Consider the following 15,360-nt stretch of genomic DNA (forward strand, 5'->3'; position numbering starts at 1 on the left):
CAGCGGCTACCTACATGACCCCGATTGCAACATTCTAGTTTATACTTGCTTGATCGTCTGTTGCTCTATCCCATTGGCCGCCTCTCTATCAACACATTGCCCGATTTCAATTAGCCCGTTTTGCCTTATTTAGACACCTGCGTATTGGAATTAGATATATTAATATGGCCGACTCTGACCAAGAAAGGCTTTCGTCTCTTCTACTACCAACCTTCTAAGTTTCCACATTAGTTCTCTATCCAATCTGCTCCCTTTTGAAGTTAGCACTTTCAAATTCTATCGAAGGTACTTCACTCGCTTATACCATAACTGAGAATTACATCTAATCTACTCTCTAGTCACGATGCGCTTCATCCCAATTCTCGCGCTTTTCGTCGCAACTGCGCTAGCAGTGCCAACTCCCGAGTCTGAGACGGAGATCAACGTCGTTCGTGAGGCAAATGATATCATTGAGCCTAAGGCCTGCTGTCTCTAAATATAACAGCAAATATGGACACTGAGGGAAGGAGCATAAAGCTCTAATGGAATCATTATATGTGTTTAGGTATTGGCAATGACTAGGGAAGTTATGGAAGGACTACATTCTTTCGGCGCGAGAAGGCCTTCATACTTTTTATAATAGTCTATTATCTTGGTGGGAATTATCATTCGTTACGATGAAAGGAATATACTACCGGAATTTTCTTCCAAAGTGAATCTGACTTAGGAAAGAGCTTAGAATGGGTTTAGATCTAGGTAATATCTATGGGTCTTGTGACATGTATCCAATTTCTATTACCAAGTTATATATTGAAGTTTCTTAGGTAACAGATGTACACTTTATAAAAGCAAAATTATCTACTGATTCTCACCTCGGTGAGAGCAATGATGAATGCGAAGACGGATCGACTACGTATGCCTAACGATAATAATCGACTATTCGTTCTCGGCTATTCTTTTCATTCGCATAGGTAAACATATTGGTTGAGCCACATGCAAATCTCAAGCAGAAATTTACCAATCAAGCAATATCACAGACAAACGCCTCATAACATGTAAGAAAAGTCTGCATATATCGAGGCATCGTAGACACCTCAAGTCGTATGTCCGTAAGCTTAGCCTCTCCCGTCCAGCCAAGACCGACACCCGCCAGTTTAGGCAATTTCACTGGTATTTTTTTATAGCCGTATATGTAACCTCTCAGTGAAACTTGCATCGGGTAAGGGCCGTGAGGCTCCAACTCCAGAGTCATACTTGCGCCACTCGCCCGCTATGTCTTGCAGAGTTACATGCATAACATACCTAAGCATGGAACCTGTGCGCTGTCGAGAACTCATGGCGTGGAGAGCTAAGAACTCGGTGTGCTGTCATCACATACACCGTGATGCATTGCTAGGGCACAGGTGTACATAAGGATTATAACTAGGTACATACCAACCTGATCAACAAATGTTCTGTAGTTGGTTTCCTTGCGCGATGCAAGATAGCTGACCTCCGCGGATGTAGGTAAAAGTGATAAGTCAAAATGATTTGGGTAGTAGTATCGTGAGGTTCAACTAACCTATCGACGATCAGGCGGCATAGTGGGGTAAGAGCTTGCCGCGAACCGATAGGCGGTGGGGAAATTCCGGTATTATGTACGTGACATTGTCGGGGGCTGTCACATCCATTTCCCGGGCACACGACCGACCGCGCGCTTTCGGCGCAACATCCTTGCTTTTCTATCACCTATTGTAAGTGATATGTTGCGAGATTTCTCTTGTTGTACGGCGCCTTGTCTTGTATTACCATCCTATTGAGCATGCACAATAATCTTTAGCAATGATCACTTAAGGTGAAATCTATTCGTCATTCGTTGTCAAGCTGAAGGAAGGATGAATACATGGCTGAAACCCAACTATAGGTAGGTAATCTAAGGATACCAATGACATCAAAGCTTAGCCTGTCGTGGCTTGCCAAGCCATGGCAGAATCGTCTTTCCTTCCTCATACTTGCCACCCTTAGGTCTCCACATTATACTAATTGGGTGACTCTGGATATCGTGGACAAGCCTGGTCCAATCTGGACTTGGATTGTCTCTATGAAAGACCAGAGTCGGATACTTGATGATGACAAAACCATACTTGAGGTAGAGTGACGTGCTCATGGATGAAGCCTCGAGGTAAGCCTCTAGGCCAAGCTTATCGACGACCTTGACGAAGAAGTCCATAAATTGTGCGGCTACGCCAGTATGTCGGTATTCGGGCAACACCCACAAGGCTTGGCCATCTGTCATTAGATCGTTAGTAATTGTAGGGAATGAAAATAGAACTGTGTTATTGGTGGCCTTACACACATGTGGTCTATTCATTATCCTTGGACGCCAACTCCACATCTGCAGGTAAAGTTCCCGGGATAGTTCGTGACGGTCTGAGCCTGGCTCAAATCCTGGCCCAGGGAGCCAACGCGTCCCAAGAACATCCATAGGATGTTTTGCACGTTGGTCGGATCCCTGTCGGATCTGCGTCCAGGCCGCGCCTCCAATGATGCGGTGGTCCATATCTTCGATCTTGATCCAGTCTTGATCAGGATTGGCTAATGCCGCAGCTAGGTATTCCTGCTTCGTGGCGGCAAAAGATGCCTCCTCTTCCAAACCACCTGTACCGATCCCTGCAAATGTCAGCTGCCCAACAGCTTGCAGTGGCTTTTTCCACGAGTCCCAATACGCCAAGAACAATTCGTCCCAATCTCGGTCAAAATCTACAGGAGAGATGACAAACCGCGGTGTCGAAGACATTTTAATGGAATGCAGGAATGTAGTAAGACGAGTTCACGCGAATTCCTGTAGAAACATAAAGCTTTTATATTCATTCGTCATAGGGTACGATCATCTTGGGTGCCCCGACTTATATGCACCAAGAAGTGTTAATCACGCAGCTTTACCTAAAATAAGCAACATCCCAATCTGAGACGAGGCTATCGCGAGATAAGCTCTGTTAATCTCCCAGGTTATATGTATTCCATCTAATACGGATGATCTGACCATCAGATCCGCGTATGCATCGGTATGCGAATGTACCTAGTACATCCTTACACGAGCGAGCCAATACTCTGTTTTACAGGCTCGCTCTGATAACTGCCCACTGATTTCTCATGTGTACCAATCTGTGTTACGTGACCCATGGGGTAGGAGCTGGTGTACAAGCTGTCTTGGCTGATTTCTAGAGGCTTGTTGGACTTTGAACCGGACCAACGCCTCCATGAACTAGGGAGGCTAGTCATACTGCTCAGACTATGGAATATCTTTCGCAAACCAGCGTCTCTGGCCAAGAAGCTGAGTGTTGGAAGACAAGCAGCAATGGCTGCCAGCGAAACTTCGAGCATGGTCCACCAAAGCATTGTCGACGCGGTTCCTACATAGCTCGTTAGTATGTGCCTAAAAGGTGACAAGGTCTGACAATCTAAGTTTGACAGGAAACCTCACTATTAATATCGTAACCCGCGCCATACCCCTGGTAGAGAACTGTTAAATAAATCGACATTCTGGCGGCTGATGCTGCCAGAGACGTCAATCCAACCAGAAAAATCGACGTCACAGCCCACTTTCGCCCTGTAGACATGCTAAGGCTCCAGATCTGTGCATATCAGTTATAAGACATTGCGTCGTCTTAATAACCCAGGGGGATCTTACCGAAGGTATTGGAAGGATCAGTAAGAAGATGTCCAGAATAAAGTCCGATATAACCATTGCTTCCTCTGGCGAGATACCGTCGCATGATTCTTCCATTTCCTGTAAAGGGACCCAATGTAGCCAGACCCGTTTCCCGCACCCAAAGACGAGTCCGAAGAGAAATCCAACAGACCATAAAGTAACTAGGCCCAGCCCAACGAGTGACGCCCAGTCAAATGCCGTATTCTTATGGCCAAGGAATATTCGTCGACAAAAGAAGATAATGCTCGCCTTTACGAATCCGTAGGCAAAACACATTAGGAACTGCATCGCGAATTGTATCTAAAACTGATTAGGCTCGTCCAACTATTAGTTGTATCAACATACCTTAGCCAGTTGTATATAGGCATCAAGAAATAGGCCATATGCCTCGGAAGCCACCGTGCCTGAAGGGACAGGCGTAGGATAGCCGTAAACATGAAGCCGCTCACCAGTGATCATGCATGCGCCCATGCCAGTTATGAAGATCACACCGAGGGTGATGAGCCAGTCGTCGATTCCCAAATGAGTTTTCTGGATTCTGCGAATATGAAAGCGTATGCTCACAAGTGCTATGCACACTAGCGGCAGTACAATGCCGGCCGAGAGGACCTGTCCAGGTGTGACTAATGCGAACGGGAGCTGAACCCACTGCGTGGACGCCATATTCAGTGAGTTAACTTGGGAAGTATGACTTGGTAATTGTGTTGAATGTCAAGATGGTAAGTATGATAGTGAGTCGTTCACTCTGCAGATTATGGTATTGATTACACATCATACCCATTTAAGTCTCAAATAGGACTTGTCGAAGGCTTGTTATACGAATTAAGACTCCATAGATACCTACCTAGATTACTGCTTACCTAGGTACTTACGATAGCTCTAGTGGAGGTAACTGCATTTGCTGTACTTTAATTAGTATCTGTTGGCCTTTGATGTGAGACCTGGCCAATAACACCCACCCTGAGTCCACGGTAGGCAGTGATAGACATCATCTCATGCAAGGACTACAGCAGCTGAGTGAGTTGGGGTAGGACAAGAAGGTGCTAACATTCATGCAAGGCATGCGTCTTTTACTGTCTTCCGTGAGCCTTGATCCTCCAATGTAGCTAATTCTCCGCATTTCATCTAGCCGTTAGCAACATGATGCGAAGGATCGGTGTTACACTACGTGAAAATGGAGATATGCTTCTTGGTCATTAAACTGACAATTAATTTCGTGGCATAGCAATGCATATAATTGCGTTACAGTCACTCTCCCCGTGATATTGGGGGCCGAGGTGCGCTGGTCCATCCCAACACAGGTTTCCCGCCCGTCATCCGGAACCCTCAATCACAGCCCAGACATTTACGTCAATTCCTACCCCATAGGTATGTATTGCCAAAAGAATGCCGGTGGCTATTGCTGAGCCATAAGTTTCTCTTCAGCATTCATATCGAATTTCAAGAGTACCTACCAAGGTAGCTCACTTATTAAAAGTTCGGTGTTTGATTTGATCATCTCCTTATTTGAAATGGCACCTGAGAGGAAATACGAGGAATATCATCTTCTCTCACCAGAAGATGAGACATCAAGTGGTCCAAAGCCTCGGCGTCGTGGAGACTATTCAGACACGCGCCCATCGTTCACTCGCCTCAAAAGTTGGCGGAACCTTTTCCTCCCTTTGATAATCGCACCATCTCTTCTACTTGGCTTTCTTCTAGGAATATATGTTCCATCATCGAAAATAAAGATTGAGCTATCTCCTTATAGTAAGTGTAAATTTTCTTGATAATTTCTAAAGCTAATTCAATTGGCAGTGAAACTAGGCTTTACTCAGCCGAACAATTTATGGTGGAATACAGAGTACAGTGACCAGAATGCAAGTGAAGCGGAGCTCAATAAACTTTGGGATGTCACCATTCCCTGGGAAAACGGTATCATTGCACTTACAAGGGAAGAGGCACAAGAAATGGATCTTCCAGAATCTCAACCGTTTCCTTGGGACTCCAAGGGAAAAAGTATTTACATCGTGAATGGCCATCACATACTTCACTGTGTTGTAAGTTGATCCACCCAACGAAATTCCTGTTATGATAATGCTAGTCTCCCAACTAAACGACATGATATAGAGAAATATTTACATATCCATCCAACAATACCGCAATAACGTAACCCAGACTATCAACTACCCACACATACTCCATTGCCTGGACAGTCTGCGTCTGGAAACCATGTGTAATGCAGACGATACATTGCGTTACGTTCCCCTCAACTCAGCCCATGGTTATCGACCAGGCGACGGCCAGTCACGCAAGTGTCGGGACTGGAGTCAAGTTCAAAAGTTTGTTGATGCTCATGACCCATGCTACCGCTACCTTGAGCCTGGGAACAATGAGCTATCAAACTTGGAACGATTTAAGTTTTGTCCCTCCGATTCTGATTACTTGCCCAAAATCCGCAAATATTTTGGGTATAGCGATGACTGGGTCCCTGAGCCCCAAGAAGGGCCTCGGGAACTTCAGTGGTAAATGGTTGTCGCGGTCAACTATTGCGAGTATTATTGGGTACTATATTATAGGTATAGGCCTACTCGAAGAAGCAGTAAACTTGCTGTACTTGGTTTAACCAATTGACCAGCCAAGAATGTGAAGGACTGCTAGAGACCCTCCGGACTGGCTACGGTGCTGACGATATCATCAAGGACGAGGGCTACAGTGCGGGAGACTGATTCGTGATGCACTGATGACTGATGCCTACCTAACTTTAAGATTCTGGTTTGAGGTGGTACATGAATATGACGCTGCATGGTTTGGCTTTCAAGAAACATTGTAATACTATATATCGCCTATAGGTACGACATTGACGGAGAATAGTACGTGATACGGGTAGTCAGAATTATTGATCTCCGTCACCTCTTCTTTTAGTTCGTTGCCTATTGTTGTTGTCCTTTGCATAGGACATAGCAGAGGGTCATGTAAACGCTTCGTCCCTTCTATCTATATTCAAACTGAATGGGATGAAGGTGTCTCGGGGAACGATTGGAGATGATAATCGTGAAACTCATCTAGAGCCATGTATAAGATACTTGATACAGTAATTAATCTTTCTTTTGAGAAAGATGTACCATATTTACATAGGCTAGTTGGTATGATTAACGATGTTCTAGTAGTAATGAGGTCGACCCCTTCAGCTGCGCACCTGCTAATAGGTAGGTAGGTAGTTTGCAATAACCGACCATTCCAAACCCCAAATCCATACCTATTATAGACTCTTTCTCTTCTACTCATCAAGCTCTCTAGATAATCTTGTGTCTCCTTGTTATTTCATTTACCATAATAGGAAAGTGGAGTCTCACGTCGCGCTCTTCTATTGGTTGAGGTTGAAGAAAGTTCATACTATGACATGACTAGTGACAACCCTATTGAATATACCTAGTCGTCCGAATTAGATTGAGGCTTGGGTTAGCTAACTCAACTACTAGAATTGCCCGGTTTCCTCTCCATATATCTTATGATATATCTGCCCCACTTGCCACACCCCTTTTCCCCCATAACCTCCTCTCCCGCATGTGGTCTTCTCGGCGCATATTCGTCCAAGTCTATATTCAACTCCCTTACGGTTTCGAAACCGAATTTCTTATAGGCCTCGTACGCTTGATGCGACGAGTGTACCCATATCGAAAGGCCCAAGGTGTCGGCAACGGCATTACCATGTCGCAGTAGGGCCCCACCCACACCTCGGGATTGAAACGAGGGGGACACGATGAGATCGACGACGAACATGCAAGGCGTATCAGAAGGGACTACATTAGATATCCAGTACTGCATGTCTGCGTCTTCGAGGGCGTGGAGGCGATCGATAGAATCCCCCTCCTTGCCCTCTTCACCCTCCTTCTTATCCACATCCTTCGCTTCGCCATTCTTAACTTGGTCCTGGCCTTGTTTTCGCCCTTCTCCCACCGGCTTCGCGTCCGCGGGCCCGCTCCACGGAATTAGCGCCTGATCCACACCTCTAAACGCCCACCCGGCGTGCCCGACGATCTCGCCGGTCTCATCGTCCACAGCTTTGACGTAGACGTACGTTTTCTTGTGGAGGGTCTCGAGAAAGTTGGTGCTGGATATGTCGTACATGTCATAGGGCTCGCGTCCTAGATTCTTGACGATGGTGTGCGGGTCTACAGAGAAGGCCGACGAGGTGATACGGGCGCAGGCGGGGATGTCGGCGTAATTGAGGGGCTGGATGGAGACTGAAATCCGCTTGTTAGAAGACATCATAGCTTGGGATACTACCGTCGCTACCGCTCCTGAAGAGACGCGGATATCTGGGGGTGCTTTTTAGTCTTTTCATGCAATACCAAACTTCCGAGGCAAAGCGCCTTGGAACACTTAGTAAATGCCTAGTCACTTGGGTAGGTAACTTCAGGATAGCTAATTCTCTTAGTTCAATGTCCGCTACGAGATCGGACGTTTTAAGCTCCCCGAGAGTGGATAAATCCATTGGCTGGAAAAACTGACCCACATACCCACAGCGGAACGGTCCTTTCGGGAAGGACTCTGCCCGTTCCCGAAATTGACGGCGGTGATCATTTGCTATGCTATGTGTCGAAGGAGTATGCAACCAAGCTTAGGTAGGTTGGTTAGTAGATACCTAGTTTCCCGTGTTTAGATGCAGTCAGCTGACAGTAGCAGGGACACAGCCAGATCTAGCTGCTTACCCACAGCATAGTTGATCTAATCGAGGGCTAGAACGTGTCATTTGACTTCTTACCGAAGCGAGGATAGCTTATCCGACGGTGCACCTAATGCTGCACTGATTAAGCGAATTGCTTCTATTTCACAAATTGCCTCGGCACGAAGAAGATATACTTTAAACAGATCCATAATACCGGCCTACGACCACGAGAACTGCATGACTGGATACCTTGATGGAATCTAGGACTAAAGCTAAGTAGCAAGGTTGCATGATAGGAGGATACTAACTCACGTTAGAAGCGAGTCTACATCATGTTTCTTCTCGTAGCGGATTTACGAGAAGCTTAGCGTACAATAGGGCGGACCCCTTTTTCGGGCCTTAAACTTCTAGATTCAATCAACCTAACCCACCTAAGGATCCAAGAACGAAACTACTACCCTATCCCATATTCCTCAACTCCCCCAGCCTCGGGTCCCCAAACCCGGGCGACATGCCGATGACGATCTTATTCCGCGGGATCCCGTCCGTCATGGCCACGGCGCAGTGCTCGGCGTGCGCCGTCGCGTCGGGGAAGCCCGTGTACTCCATCTTGGCCCGGCCGCGCATCTGCTTGACGAGCGTGTAGAAGCAGTGCATGTTGTGCCAGTCGATGGTCGACCAGGCCTGGCGCTCGGCGTCGGGCCGGTCCGCCAGGTACGCCATCTCCTCCAGCGAGTACAGCCGCGACGCGCTCGTGTTCGCCGCGTGGTACAGCCACGCGCCGCCCGGCCCGTTCCCCGCGCGCTCGAAGAGCGCTGTTAGCTCGTCGTCGCGGCAGTGCGGAGGCAGCCATGATGTCGCGAGAGAGTCGTACTTGCAGCCCATGGCTAGCGCCTCCGCGGTCGAGGTGCCGCAGTAGCACGCCGGCAACGCTGCTTCTCTGATGCGGATCGCTGCGGATATGCTGAGAGTGATGAGGCTGTGGAGTGCTAAGACTATTATGATGGTCTTAGAAATCCAGGAGAAGATTGTGCGAAGACGGCTTTTTGGCCGGGTTTGAGAGACGAAGAGGTTGGGATCTTCTTCATCGCTTGTTCTGACTTCTGAGTATTCAGCTTTGCTAGGTTTGGGAATGAAGGGCTCCGAAGAGCCAGATGATGAAGGTCTGCATATAATCATTAGTGTCGATTGCTTATAATATCTAAGTAAACCTACGAGTTCATCATGATCGAGTGTTAAGGTTCACTGGCGACTTGAAAGGGTCTAGGAGACACTAAGTGTATGAGAGTGAGGTAAGAAGAGGAGGAACCCCTAGATGGTTCGGGATTCAGTCATCGAAGACGGGATTCCGACTCCTCACCCGCGATAATTATTTGCCACATCAGTATAGGTCCTAGATCAGGGATACCTGCCGAGGATACCCGAAGTCTGGACCCTGTGAGTAGACAGATGTGGATATAACGACGGTCTCACTGGTTCGTTACATTACCCTCTAGTGAGACTCCCCACAACAGATAAGTACCGTTAGATAACGTGCTTATTCGAGTCCTGCAAGGTGCTTACAATACCGGTTGTTGTGAGAATTAAGTCGATAATGCAGATTAGATTACTAAACCCAGTCATATCCTGCAGTATACAGGGTATAAATCTCCACAGTTTGGTTAAAACCGCTGGCGCATGCTGAACCCGGTTTGATCTCACTTGCATCTAGATCACTACAACCCCAGGTTGTATTCATCGATACGCCCGTTCGTATAGTTTTTGTGCATACTCCAGCAAGCATTGGTAGTTATTAATTTCAATATACGGAGAAACTTGCTTCGCTGACCGTGACCTACTCGCCTTGAGAGATGACACCTGTTGAAGATGGTGAGGGTCGGTGAAGGACGACTCTTTCTCGACAGTTCCTTCTGAGTACTACTCATGGAGGGATGAATGAATGCAATACGGGTTGAGTATTAGCTATTATTTCTAACTAGATGAGCATTCACTTGATATTGGCGTAATCGCTAAAAAGAAACAATTGAGCGGATGACTTTATCATTCCTTTGTACATGCCCCTATCCCCTATCAACGCTCATAGCTAGTTTGCATATGTCTAGGTAGGGAGCGTTCTACGATGTAATTCTATACATCGTTGTCAAAAGTTATCTATGTCCTATCCTTAGTGCTTTTCGTTCACGGCTTCGTACTCTCCCTCAGACCCATAACCAATATAGGAGTTAGTACGCTTTTCATTCACCGCCTCGTATTCCCCCTCAGAACCATAACCGATGTACGAGTTCGTACGCTTCTTGTTGTTGACAGCCTCATACTCTCCTTCAGACCCATAGCCGATGTATGAGTTTGTGCGCTTCTCGGCATTGACGGCTTCATATTCCCCTTCAGAACCGTACCCGATGTACGAGTTGGTGCGCTTTTCAGCGTTGGATTCGACAGCAGTGTGAGCAACAGGTGCTGCCGCGGCGAAGCCCGCGCATGCGATAGCGACGATAGTGGCAAACTTGACCATGTTGTCTAGTTAATACTATAAAGTATTAGCTGCGTAAGTTTCAACTGGTATCATAAGGGGACATACAATTGATAGGTGCACAGAAGTAAGGATAAGAGTATGAAATGTGGGAGTTTTGAGATTCGATGCTGTGGGCTGATCAATCTTCTGAACACCTTCTCTTACGCCCTTTTATGTTAAAATGAGAGCTGCTTCATGTACTCGTACTCGTGACTATATCGTATTTCTCAAAACACCGAGTCAACGTCCTATATCGGTACTTCGAAGGTCAGTCTCATCATGACCAGGACATAGAACGGAGTCCGATATCAAACTATTACTTGGCTCCGCTTGTAATCCCTGGAATGCATTTGCATGCTGTGAGACTGTGCGTTAGTCAGTACAAGGAACTGCTTCAATAGGTATAGAGCGTGACGGGCTGCAAGAGGATTTTAGGTCGCTCAGCAGTAAGCGGTATAATATTGAAGGTCCCTTCAACATAGCCGAATTCGGCTGTCGACATGATTCAAGATAGGATATAAGTGATATAGGTAGAAACAGGTTTATTTCTTCTCGAAGTCCACATTATTCGCGCTAATCTCTCCTGTGAGAAGAAATCCAATTGGTTATCCGAGTGGTGATATTAAGTCAGAGGCTAAGGGGGTTAGGTACAGCAGAGCACTTGTCAAAAAGGTCTAGGGTCGGTCCTTGACTATTGTATCCTCCTGTATTTCTATCAGCCCCTCTTCTTGCATTCTTCTCCCTCTCTCATACATTCTCAATTTCGAGGTCTATAACCCGAAAACTTGAAGTTCAGTCATAATGTTATCTTTAATTGAGTTCATCAAAGGGTCTATCCGCCGACCACAGACATATTCAGCAGTATCGTCTGACAACTTGGAGAAATCATCAAGGATTTCTGATGATCAAACTCAAGACGGCCAGGAAGATGCTCTTATGGGAGATGAGGCGCACTACCCTCTCTACCACCCACGTCGACGGTTTAGTATCGTCACGGTTATCACCGCAACGTGTGTTCTGATTCTCACTGCCGTGGGCGCTTTCCTGTTCGGAAAAGCCTGGCAACCTCATATAGATGAGAAATGCATGAGGCATAGCTCGACCTACTGTATGTCTTTTCAAACACTTCCATACCATAACTAGGTCTCACATTCCCTAGCAACTATTATGGAGGAAATCCCAAACCAGCTTCACGAGGTAAAGTTCAATGGTACGTCCCTACCTAATGTTCCTTTTTATATACGTTAAGCTTATGATCCAATAGGCACACTTGGAAAGAACTCAGAGTTCTCTGGGCATTGGGGCGACCCGAATGAAGACATGGACCGCAACTGGAATAAATGGGGGTTCGGTAAGTTGGGTCCGTGAAGCCCACCATGCGTTTGGTTACAATTTCTGTTAACACAATTTTAGTCAAATATGCCAGCTTCTCTCGCGATGAGTTCGCAGCAATGGGAATGGACCTGGAAGGTTCTGCAAAATTCACTGAGGAATATGGAGGAGGGTATATCGGGTTTCTCGAGATTAGTCACCAGATGCACGTAAGTGACAACCGGAGTAGTCGTCTCGCCTTGCTCCAAAAGCTGACTGGGGTAATCTAGTGCCTGAATGTGATTCGACAAGCGTACCATAGAGAGTACTATGAAAGACCAGAAAATAAGATCTGGGCAGATTGGTTGAACGATAACCCTGTCACCATCAAAGTGCACATCAGTAAGCACTTCTCCTTTTCAGCCAATCGAAATACTTTTGATTGATGACTTGCTGACCGCATCTCGTAGACCACTGCTTTGAGATGTTTAGACAGCTCATCATGTGCAATGGCGACGTAGGAGTTATTCCCCATCACTGGGTCAAGGACATCCAGGATCCCTATGCCAACTTCAACACGATGCATAAATGCCGTGATTTGGATAGCATAGGAAATTGGATTGAGGAGCACGAAGTGCCACAACCACCGGAAACTGGCTACCCCATGCCTAAAGATTCCAAGGTATGGCCGAGGCCCCCGTAAGGGGCAACCGAACTTGGTCCGTCGGAGCTTGAGGATACAATTTATCTAGGATGTTGAGATGTAGCCGCATACGTATGGTGTCATTGGTACTATTAGATATAAGCTTATCTTATACCCATGCAAATGCCATGTCGGATGTAACCCTGGAAAGCTTCCTCCGAGCATGCATGTAAGCGGCCTCGAACGGCCTAGAGTGAAAAAGGTCTAAATATATACGACGTGTCTAGCTTCTTGAAACTCGCTTCCATTTTCTATTAAGGCCTACCTATGTTACCTATAGGTGGAGTCATCAGGGGTACCCCTTTTCTTATCTAAGTTATCGTAGATCATGTGATACCCTTTAGCTTCACCACTTCCTGCATTATACCAACTATGCTGCATATGAGATTTATTCGCTCATGGGAATACCAAGTAGTCTCCGACTAAATCCGCCTTAACAGGGACCTTCTCAGACTGCAGCACATAGTCATAAAGCAACGTAGCATTACGACATTGGTGCATCTGGCCTACGCCATTAATGCCATCCACCTCCTCACCCCCGGGAACCAATACTTTACCCGATCTTTCCAATGTATCATCTGCTGTGCAGAGGATAGCCTATGCGGCTTATTAGCATTGCATCTGGGAGGAGACAAGAAATTACCAGAGTGAATTACATACCTGAACTATGTAATCAAAGCAGTGTAGGAAATGTCCGCGGTCTTTCGCACTCTGATTCATGTCACGGCTCTCAACATGAACGTGATCCATGTGTATATCTCCCATTAGGATCATTGTTCGAATCATGCTCAAACAGTGCAACTGATGAAACATCGATACCCCGATTTGGTTTGTCTCGCCGTCCTGTTCCTTGACCATAAGGAAACCTCCATTTGGTGTGAGAAGATCTTCCCACCAGTCTATCTCTCTGGGTTCCTTTCTATTGTAAACCGGATGCTTCCATGGATCTTTGATGAATTTGACGGGGGATAGCTCTTGTGAATGAACAGACGGACACTCCTTAGGCTTAGGGTGAGAGTTACCGGCAGTATAAACTGAGGATCCGGCTCGCACGCCGTCAACGAGGGTAGCTACCATATTATCATGACCAGGACGGATAAGAAGAAAAAGTGCTACCACGGTTATAGCTGAGGATATGCATACAGCAAAACATGTGCGGGCTGTGTTTGACCAGGCCATCTTGTGAAAGTGCGAAGGTGAATGAGAGCAGCTACTATGATGGATGAGATTCAAGGAGTGAAGTGATGTTTACCTTGGACAATTACTTCCGGCTTAAAGCTTTCACTTTCGGTCTCAGGTAGGGTACCTACCTAGTGTAGTAGGTTACATGGCTCGATCCCTCACCTTCTTGCCCTAAGCGGATCCACAGCGACACTGCATTAGTTAGAATGTACATGTATGCGGCTTATTCAAGACATCACCCTTGTATATAAGCTAGACAACTCCATTGTAAGCCGAGGAAGCATATTCTGACTATTTCCACCTACCCCGCGATGGATGGAACCAGGTGGGAATGACCATGATTTTCCAAAGCTTTCACGATGCCCACCCTTTGACGGGAAATTGGAATCCTTCTACTTTCTACGTAACTACATCTTTAGCTTTCAGTTCGAAAAAATGCTTGAGTCGGTCCCTGAAAACGAAGTGCCCTTTCTCCCCAAGGAAAGTGAAGCTGTACGGACAATATGCCGAGGCGACAAGAACGACCGAGGGACTCGGTTCTTGTTAGTCGTCGTTGCTCTAGTCAGTGCTTTAGTTTCCGCTATAGGGACGATTATCATGCACAACGTTCTACCGACGTCCCATATCATATCGAGTGCAAGTCAACCACAACAAGAGCTCCTTCCATCATTGAATCTTCCACCGCTCGGAAACGTTCTTCGAACTTACATCGGCGAGCCAGCCTATTACGCTAAAGATATGAACGTCACCCGCGAAGCATGGATGTCACTGTTCCCTCGTATGTCCCGTCCTTGATTCACCGGGCCTTATACTAAATGAAGCTCAGCTGGGATGGGTTACGTATCAATGGACACGATCAAAAATGCAGGAGACATCCCTCGTATCTTCCAAGACATGAGTACAGATGGCTCGGGACGCTTCTGTGTCGCTGCATTCCACCAACTCCACTGCCTCGTAAGCATACGTGTTATTCCAATCGTGACCTCTCAAACCCCTACCTAGGTGTTAATCATTCCCAGTTTCTGATCTACTCCGATTTCGGACGCGCTCTAAACGGTGAACTAGGGACAGACGCGCATTCATTGCACGGCTCGCATTCTCTGCACTGTTTCGATTATCTCCGGGAGAGCATCATATGCGCCGCGGACAGCGCCCTCGAGCCTTTCCTCTCTCCGTTCGACGGAGGCACGCAAGGGAACGGCGTGGACGGCTTTGGAAGCGTGCATCAGTGTCGGGATTTCAAGCAGCTATTTGAGTGGAGTGAGAAATTTCGATATACCGATGGACGCGACGCAGAAGAATTCGAGGGGTGATATTCTATTTCATCTGAA

At 46.7% G+C, this 15,360-nt stretch overlaps 9 protein-coding genes across 9 annotated transcripts; 3 read left to right on the forward strand and 6 right to left on the reverse strand.

Annotated features, from left to right (window-relative positions):
- Positions 1-1,843: 1,843 nt before the first annotated feature.
- F4807DRAFT_118050 (uncharacterized protein) lies at positions 1,844-3,130 on the reverse strand. Its single transcript, XM_047992855.1, has 2 exons — positions 2,311-3,130; positions 1,844-2,247 (listed from the first exon to the last, which is right to left on the reverse strand). Exons 1-2 carry the CDS (start codon positions 2,753-2,755, stop codon positions 1,910-1,912), a joined length of 783 nt encoding a protein of 260 aa, XP_047858722.1. The 5' UTR covers positions 2,756-3,130; the 3' UTR covers positions 1,844-1,909.
- F4807DRAFT_407074 (uncharacterized protein) lies at positions 2,804-4,440 on the reverse strand. The gene is made up of 4 exons (XM_047996341.1): positions 4,016-4,440; positions 3,650-3,970; positions 3,443-3,593; positions 2,804-3,371 (listed from the first exon to the last, which is right to left on the reverse strand). The coding sequence occupies exons 1-4, from the start codon at positions 4,331-4,333 to the stop codon at positions 3,049-3,051; spliced, it is 1,113 nt and encodes a 370-aa protein (XP_047858723.1). The 5' UTR covers positions 4,334-4,440; the 3' UTR covers positions 2,804-3,048.
- Positions 4,441-5,071: 631 nt separating this feature from the next.
- On the forward strand, positions 5,072-6,242 carry F4807DRAFT_118061 (uncharacterized protein). The gene is made up of 3 exons (XM_047992856.1): positions 5,072-5,419; positions 5,468-5,709; positions 5,780-6,242. Exons 1-3 carry the CDS (start codon positions 5,182-5,184, stop codon positions 6,176-6,178), a joined length of 879 nt encoding a protein of 292 aa, XP_047858724.1. The 5' UTR covers positions 5,072-5,181; the 3' UTR covers positions 6,179-6,242.
- Positions 6,243-7,009: 767 nt separating this feature from the next.
- F4807DRAFT_118075 (acyl-CoA N-acyltransferase) lies at positions 7,010-8,301 on the reverse strand. The gene has a single exon (XM_047992857.1). The coding sequence runs from the start codon at positions 7,922-7,924 to the stop codon at positions 7,121-7,123; it is 804 nt and encodes a 267-aa protein (XP_047858725.1). The 5' UTR covers positions 7,925-8,301; the 3' UTR covers positions 7,010-7,120.
- On the reverse strand, positions 8,300-9,828 carry F4807DRAFT_407079 (uncharacterized protein). Its single transcript, XM_047996342.1, has 2 exons — positions 9,537-9,828; positions 8,300-9,486 (listed from the first exon to the last, which is right to left on the reverse strand). The coding sequence occupies exons 1-2, from the start codon at positions 9,545-9,547 to the stop codon at positions 8,781-8,783; spliced, it is 717 nt and encodes a 238-aa protein (XP_047858726.1). The 5' UTR covers positions 9,548-9,828; the 3' UTR covers positions 8,300-8,780.
- A 466-nt stretch (positions 9,829-10,294) lies between these two features.
- Positions 10,295-10,963, reverse strand: F4807DRAFT_407080 (uncharacterized protein). The gene is made up of 2 exons (XM_047996343.1): positions 10,900-10,963; positions 10,295-10,848 (listed from the first exon to the last, which is right to left on the reverse strand). Exon 2 carries the CDS (start codon positions 10,831-10,833, stop codon positions 10,486-10,488), a length of 348 nt encoding a protein of 115 aa, XP_047858727.1. The 5' UTR covers positions 10,834-10,848; positions 10,900-10,963; the 3' UTR covers positions 10,295-10,485.
- A 458-nt stretch (positions 10,964-11,421) lies between these two features.
- On the forward strand, positions 11,422-12,914 carry F4807DRAFT_468145 (uncharacterized protein). The gene is made up of 6 exons (XM_048002574.1): positions 11,422-11,941; positions 11,993-12,043; positions 12,098-12,184; positions 12,247-12,374; positions 12,435-12,546; positions 12,615-12,914. Exons 1-6 carry the CDS (start codon positions 11,635-11,637, stop codon positions 12,845-12,847), a joined length of 918 nt encoding a protein of 305 aa, XP_047858728.1. The 5' UTR covers positions 11,422-11,634; the 3' UTR covers positions 12,848-12,914.
- A 170-nt stretch (positions 12,915-13,084) lies between these two features.
- Positions 13,085-14,068, reverse strand: F4807DRAFT_407083 (uncharacterized protein). The gene is made up of 2 exons (XM_047996344.1): positions 13,508-14,068; positions 13,085-13,444 (listed from the first exon to the last, which is right to left on the reverse strand). The coding sequence occupies exons 1-2, from the start codon at positions 14,024-14,026 to the stop codon at positions 13,244-13,246; spliced, it is 720 nt and encodes a 239-aa protein (XP_047858729.1). The 5' UTR covers positions 14,027-14,068; the 3' UTR covers positions 13,085-13,243.
- A 396-nt stretch (positions 14,069-14,464) lies between these two features.
- On the forward strand, positions 14,465-15,342 carry F4807DRAFT_455855 (uncharacterized protein; the record flags this gene model as incomplete). The annotated part of the gene is made up of 3 exons (XM_048000784.1): positions 14,465-14,807; positions 14,856-14,983; positions 15,049-15,342. The coding sequence occupies 3 exons, from the start codon at positions 14,465-14,467 to the stop codon at positions 15,340-15,342; spliced, it is 765 nt and encodes a 254-aa protein (XP_047858730.1).
- Between the last annotated feature and the right edge of the window lie 18 nt (positions 15,343-15,360).

This window comes from Annulohypoxylon truncatum (assembly GCF_022578515.1).
Source record: "Annulohypoxylon truncatum strain CBS 140777 unplaced genomic scaffold F4807scaffold_2, whole genome shotgun sequence".
In the NCBI taxonomy this organism is placed as follows: Eukaryota; Fungi; Ascomycota; class Sordariomycetes; order Xylariales; family Hypoxylaceae; genus Annulohypoxylon; species Annulohypoxylon truncatum.

Excerpts from the sequence above, each read along its gene's own strand:
- F4807DRAFT_118061 (XM_047992856.1), top strand. The coding sequence starts at position 5,182 with ATGGCACCTGAGAGGAAATACGAGGAATATCATCTTCTCTCACCAGAA. Across the intron at positions 5,420-5,467 it reads GATTGAGCTATCTCCTTATA|TGAAACTAGGCTTTACTCAG; the intron begins GTAAGTGTAAAT and ends TTCAATTGGCAG. Across the intron at positions 5,710-5,779 it reads ATCACATACTTCACTGTGTT|AGAAATATTTACATATCCAT; the intron begins GTAAGTTGATCC and ends GACATGATATAG.
- F4807DRAFT_407074 (XM_047996341.1), bottom strand. The coding sequence starts at position 4,333 with ATGGCGTCCACGCAGTGGGTTCAGCTCCCGTTCGCATTAGTCACACCT. Across the intron at positions 3,971-4,015 it reads CCTATATACAACTGGCTAAG|ATACAATTCGCGATGCAGTT; the intron begins GTATGTTGATAC and ends AATCAGTTTTAG. Across the intron at positions 3,594-3,649 it reads TGATCCTTCCAATACCTTCG|ATCTGGAGCCTTAGCATGTC; the intron begins GTAAGATCCCCC and ends TGATATGCACAG.
- F4807DRAFT_118075 (XM_047992857.1), bottom strand. The coding sequence starts at position 7,924 with ATGATGTCTTCTAACAAGCGGATTTCAGTCTCCATCCAGCCCCTCAAT.
- F4807DRAFT_407083 (XM_047996344.1), bottom strand. The coding sequence starts at position 14,026 with ATGGCCTGGTCAAACACAGCCCGCACATGTTTTGCTGTATGCATATCC. Across the intron at positions 13,445-13,507 it reads GCTTTGATTACATAGTTCAG|GCTATCCTCTGCACAGCAGA; the intron begins GTATGTAATTCA and ends TAAGCCGCATAG.
- F4807DRAFT_118050 (XM_047992855.1), bottom strand. The coding sequence starts at position 2,755 with ATGTCTTCGACACCGCGGTTTGTCATCTCTCCTGTAGATTTTGACCGA. Across the intron at positions 2,248-2,310 it reads AATGAATAGACCACATGTGT|ATGGCCAAGCCTTGTGGGTG; the intron begins GTAAGGCCACCA and ends ATCTAATGACAG.
- F4807DRAFT_468145 (XM_048002574.1), top strand. The coding sequence starts at position 11,635 with ATGTTATCTTTAATTGAGTTCATCAAAGGGTCTATCCGCCGACCACAG. Across the intron at positions 12,044-12,097 it reads TCACGAGGTAAAGTTCAATG|GCACACTTGGAAAGAACTCA; the intron begins GTACGTCCCTAC and ends ATGATCCAATAG. Across the intron at positions 12,375-12,434 it reads AGATTAGTCACCAGATGCAC|TGCCTGAATGTGATTCGACA; the intron begins GTAAGTGACAAC and ends GGGGTAATCTAG.
- F4807DRAFT_407080 (XM_047996343.1), bottom strand. The coding sequence starts at position 10,833 with ATGGTCAAGTTTGCCACTATCGTCGCTATCGCATGCGCGGGCTTCGCC.